The following is a 5,132-nucleotide window of genomic DNA, read 5'->3' as shown; positions in this document are numbered from 1 at the left end:
CAGCAGCAGCAGCAGCAGCAGCACTACGATCGCCGTAGAGACGACTGGCACGATCGCGGAGATAACCGGGGGCAGCACCATCAGGTAAATGCGACGTTTCTACGCACACCAATTTGTTTACCACAAGTGGAGGGCAGGGCTAAAACTTCCATCTTCACTTGATTTTGGCTTGTTTTTATTTGGTAAAGTTAAAGTGAGGCTTAAACTGTTTCTGGGCAGATCTGTGAAGCAGATGCAGAAGAAAGAGTCTGATTGGTTGTTGCTCAGTTGCTTCAGATTGAAATCAGGAATCTTTTTGCTCTTTGGGTCTGTTTTTTTTTTTTTTTTTTTTTTTTTAAGGGTTTTTTTGTAAAATATTTAATTATAATTTGTATAACACTTTTAAGTATTTTAATTTTAATTATATATTTTTGAATTTTGAAATACTTCATATTACTGTTGGAGGTGTTTTTGTGCCTGATTCAGTGTTTTGAAAGAAAGTACTGTGTGAACTGTAAAACCCAGAAACACTCAAATATCAGCAGACAAAACATAAAAACTCAATACGAATTTATGAGAAGCTGAAACTTAAAGAATTAAGAAATTATCAAAATGCTTAATTTTATAGAGTGAAATTATTTTTTTCTAGAAATATTAATCATTCGGATTAACTGATCAGAATTTAACCAAATCAGAAATTTCAGAATTTCTGTTTTGGTAACTTTTGATTCTTATCAGACAATAAAAGTTTCTTTCTGAAGCATTTTAAGTGAACACTTAAGCAACTCTTCTCTGATTGGCCAACAGAGTTTGATAGAAATTCTAACCGGAAACTTTAAATAGTTTCAGTAAAGAGTTGTTTTTACAGTATAATAGTTTTATACATGTCAGCACGCTTTTATTCTGAAAGGAAAGCATGGAGACTGCAGAGTTTTCTGGCGTTCTTTTAAAACTAGAGCCAGAGAAAGTTCAGTGTGTAAAATTTGGAAAAGTAAAGAGAATTTTTTTGGCTCAGTTTATCTGTGGGTCTGATGTGTTAAAATATCAGATCACACACATTCCAACAAGTGTGCTTTGTTTTACTGAAAGTTATGGATTTATTTTTGTTATTTTTTTTTAAACAGGAAGACTTTATTTATTTTATTTACTTTATTTATGTGTTAATCTAAATTATTTCCTCAGTTAAAAATTATTTCAGTGAGATTTCATTTGATTTTAGCGTTTAGTAAAACAAGAAAAAATGTGACAGATGTTTACATTCTTAAGCTTGTGGCCAAGACTTGCACTGCTCGTGCTAAATGGGTGGACTAATTAAGAATAAAACCCTCAGTGTCATCTTGTCTTTATATCAATATAACTTTAAAAAAAATCTGACCATCCACCATGTAGACTGTTTTAATACAAACAAAAAACAATTACATTTTTACAGAGAAAATCTTTGTATTAACCAGTTTTTATGTTGTTCTATTATATGCTATACTTTTATTGTGAAGCACTTTGGGATATTTACCAGTGAAAAGTGTTCTGTGAATACATTTTACTTACTTAAATCTTTTAATACTGTTTTAATAGTGTTGTGCTTGTTAAAGTTATTCCTTTGACTTGATGCATATTTATTGTTGTAAAGCTGTAATCTTATTTGAAACCTCTGTCTCTATTTCAGGGCTACAGCTCCGGCAGAGGTTACCCTCTCCCTCCTCCATCCAGAAGATACAACTGGAACTAAACTCTTAATGATGTTGGGATTTTATGGAATGGGGAACTGTTTTTAGGGGAACAATGTCAACATCTAGCTTTTTTTTTTGTCCACATTTCATATTATTGTCTTGTACAAGGATTTTTTTTCCTTTATTGTAATTCTTTGGGGGAAAAAAGTGTGTTATGTAATCTCTGATTTTTATGATGAAGCCTCTTAAACTTGTAAAATACAAGTGAGTGAAGGACAAAGTGTCCCGCTGTGATTATTTTTGAGAGGAACCTCTCCAACTTGGCTCATGTATTTCAAAAGTGAAAATAAATTCTTCTCAGTGATGTTGGTATATTTGTCTGAGCAGAAATCCCTTTTTTCACGAGTTAAAAATAACAAATAAACCCATTTAAATTTAGTTTGAATATTGAAGTCACTTATTTAAAAAAAAAAAAAAAACATAACTGACCTATGGTAGATTTTTGGTGAAAATTTTGGGATATTTAAAGGTGGACATTTGATAGAAATCCGTTCCATGTCCAAGTAAATGTTGTCCTGTTGGTAATTAGAGCTGTATTGATGGAAATGCGTTAGAAAAATAAAAAGGTCCAAAATGAAAATATGATTTATTCAATACTGTAAACAAACGAAAATCAGCTTTAACAAAGGATCTCTGATGACGTGCCTCAGTTCGGTTTTTGTCTTTATGAGCTGCTTCTATTGCTCCACTTTGTTGAACCTGCAATAATTTAATTTGTTCTGGAAATGAAAAAAAAACGTGAGAGGCGCCGGAAGCTGTGCCTCATCCTGAAGCTCCTTAAATTAAAGTTTCTCTGTGTTCAGTCTCAGTCACGTCTGGCAAATACAAAAAAGAGAGAGAGAAAAGACTTAAATGTTTCGTTTAGAAACGGGAAAAGAAAACGCGCCATCATCAAGAGTCAGCGCGAGCCCGAGGCTCGAATTTACAGTTTGAGTTGTGCACTTTTTATTGCTCAAAGCCGCCTTTGAGTCACTGCGTGTGCAGAAGGAGCCGAACCTTTACGCACGGAAGGAAAACAAAAAGATTGGCGCGTGTCCTGCAGAAAAATCCACTCGGAATGATGCCCTCCTCTCGGCATCACTACCAAGTTCTGCCGTACAGTAAGTTGGAGCCGATCATGCTGTTGGTGTACTCAATAAGCGCCGCGTCCGTCTGCGTCATGTTGATCTGCCCGTGCAGTCCCAGCGGCGGGCTGGGGGACAAATCCTCCAGCTCCTCAGCGGAGGACAGCTGGTTCACCTGCGGCTGCTGCGCGCTCTCCGCCATGGCATCCCCCACGCTGCTCTGCCTGTTCCCGCTGTGGTTCGACCCACTCGAGTCGGTCCGGCAGCCCTTAGAGTTCTTGGAGAGGACCGGGGACACAGACGAAGCCCTGCGTGTTGCTCCGCACAAGCCGCCGCCACCGCCTCCTCCGCCGCCTTCCTGCTGGAGCTGTTGCGCGGCCTTGTCCTTGGCCTGCCGCTTCAGCTTATAGCGGTGGTTCTGGAACCAGATCTTCACCTGGTTCGGGGTGAGGTGGATGAGTCCGGCCAGGTGCTCTCTCTCCGGGGCAGACAGGTACTTCTGCTGCTTAAAGCGTCGCTCCAGCTCGTACACCTGCGCCTGCGAGAAGAGCACGCGTCGCTTCCTGCGCGGTGCCGCGTGCAGCGTCACCATAGACTTGGCGGTGGAGTCCATCCCGGCCAGACTGCCCACCATCCCGGGCATATTCATCCCCGCGGAGGGGCCCATGAATCTGGAAACTTTGAGAAATCACAATCAGAGTTTGGCTTTAAAAACAAATAATAATAATAATAATTAACTAAACTAGTTTAGAGAGGAAAAGTGAAAACGGTAGAAAAAATTAAAAATGTTAAATTACCCCAAAGTCTTCTGTAAAAATAGGAAAAGTTTGTTGTTGTTCTTCTTCAATAATGAATCATATTGTAAGATTTTAATCTTTTAAACCAGACCGACAGGTGCGAGAGTCTAATGGGATAAATCAGTGAGTTAACTTTAAAAGATCAAACATGTTGACGTTAATTTAAAGACATTAAAATGCAGTTAATCCGGATTCAATTTGTTTAGGAGCAACAAACAAACGTTTCATAAAACATAAATCTTTTTAAATCCTTCATATCGTTTGGAAGAGGAAGCCGGATTATTGTAACATGTCTAATAATCCTAATAAAGTGACTTAACTCTAACAATCGCTTCAGTCTAACTCAGGCTCGTCTCTCCGGGCCGGGGACGCTCTTACTTGTCGGGTATCGGGGCTCCGGGTTGCTGTACCACGCCGCCGCTGCCGCCCCTCCGCCTCTCACCGTCTCCTGGTAGGACGGCAGGTCTCCGACGTTCCCGATGCCGCCGTTGCAGAACCCTCCGACGGCTCCGGAGAACTGCGGTACCCCGTGGGGCACGTGGTAGGGCCCGCCGGGAGCCAGAGCGGCTGCTGCTGCTGCGCTGGCCGAGCCTGATGAAGAGGAGGAGGAGGATGAAGAAGAGGACGAGGACAGGTGGTGGTGGTGGTGATGATGGTGATGGTGGTGGAGGTGAGGCGGCTGCTGCTGATGGTGCGCCTGCTGCTGATGCTGCATACCGGGCTGCGAGACCTGCGGCTGCCGGTAGGCTCCCAGCGGGGATCCGAGGCTCCCCGCTGCGGGGTCCATCACTCCGAACCTGCGGTAGCTGTCCTCCATCGGGCTCAAGATGTCTGTGACTGAGAAGGGAGTGGAGTGCTTTGGGCTCAAGGACATGGTGCGGCCACCCCGTGCCCTCCTGCTGCGTGCGGCTGGATGTGCTCGGTTCTCTCTGGCGGCTCTCTGCCTGCGTCCCCCTCCCTCCCACCGGCTTCTTGCTTCTTCTGTGTCGCTGGGAAAAAGTCCAGCTGATCGGCAGCAGGAGGAGACCAGTTGCCCTTATCCCGCTGGACCCACATGGAGGGGCGGAGCGACGCGGACACAGCAGCCAACAATGGTAATTGACATTAGAGGTAAGCAGAGAAAATGGTTCAGACCTGCTGCTGCTGCGGATTCTGTTTCCGAGGCTGGATAGAGTCAAAGCCCAAATTCCTCCAAACATCAAAATCATCACCTGATTTACCACGGCACATATTTACCCGGAGAAGAAGAAGAAAAAGAGCGGCCACCTGTCAGAGTTCTCACAGCGGCTTTCCTTCAGATCGCTCTTTATTGGAACTGAATTTGATGTTTTTTTCATTTAAAGTGACCATAAATGTGCCCCATCCCCCACCCCCCACCCCTCAACGTGTGACACCTGCAGCTCTTTCGCGGTTTTCTTCTGTTATTGCGCGCGAGCAACAGTGCGCAGGTCTATTATCTCAGTTTCATCTTCCAGTTACGCGCGAGTGGATCTGAGAGTCTGTGACACTTCCACGCGCGGTTACCGCTTCGTGTTCAAACCACAGCTTTAATCTGACTGCGAGTT

At 43.2% G+C, this 5,132-nt stretch overlaps 2 protein-coding genes across 2 annotated transcripts in view; one reads left to right on the top strand and one right to left on the bottom strand.

Annotated features, from left to right (window-relative positions):
- Positions 1 to 1,815, top strand: part of xrn2 (5'-3' exoribonuclease 2) — a 47,132-nt gene extending 45,317 nt beyond the window's left edge. The window contains exons 31-32 of the mRNA XM_013910773.1: positions 1 to 84; positions 1,643 to 1,815. Coding sequence (XP_013766227.1) covers positions 1 to 84; positions 1,643 to 1,705 — 147 coding nt within the window. The 3' untranslated portion in view covers positions 1,706 to 1,815. The remainder of the gene's footprint in view (positions 85 to 1,642) is intronic.
- Positions 1,816 to 2,619: 804 nt separating this feature from the next.
- nkx2.4b (NK2 homeobox 4b) lies at positions 2,620 to 4,638 on the bottom strand. Its single transcript, XM_013910768.1, has 3 exons — positions 4,272 to 4,638; positions 3,946 to 4,148; positions 2,620 to 3,448 (listed from the first exon to the last, which is right to left on the bottom strand). The coding sequence occupies exons 1-3, from the start codon at positions 4,439 to 4,441 to the stop codon at positions 2,787 to 2,789; spliced, it is 1,035 nt and encodes a 344-aa protein (XP_013766222.1). The 5' UTR covers positions 4,442 to 4,638; the 3' UTR covers positions 2,620 to 2,786.
- Between the last annotated feature and the right edge of the window lie 494 nt (positions 4,639 to 5,132).

This window comes from Pundamilia nyererei, unplaced genomic scaffold (genome assembly GCF_000239375.1).
Source record: "Pundamilia nyererei isolate P.nyererei 1_Seehausen unplaced genomic scaffold, PunNye1.0 scaffold00048, whole genome shotgun sequence".
NCBI lineage: Eukaryota > Metazoa > Chordata > Actinopteri > Cichliformes > Cichlidae > Pundamilia > Pundamilia nyererei.
Note: the sequence above shows the minus strand (reverse complement) of the source record. Positions and strands in the feature narration are given on the sequence as shown.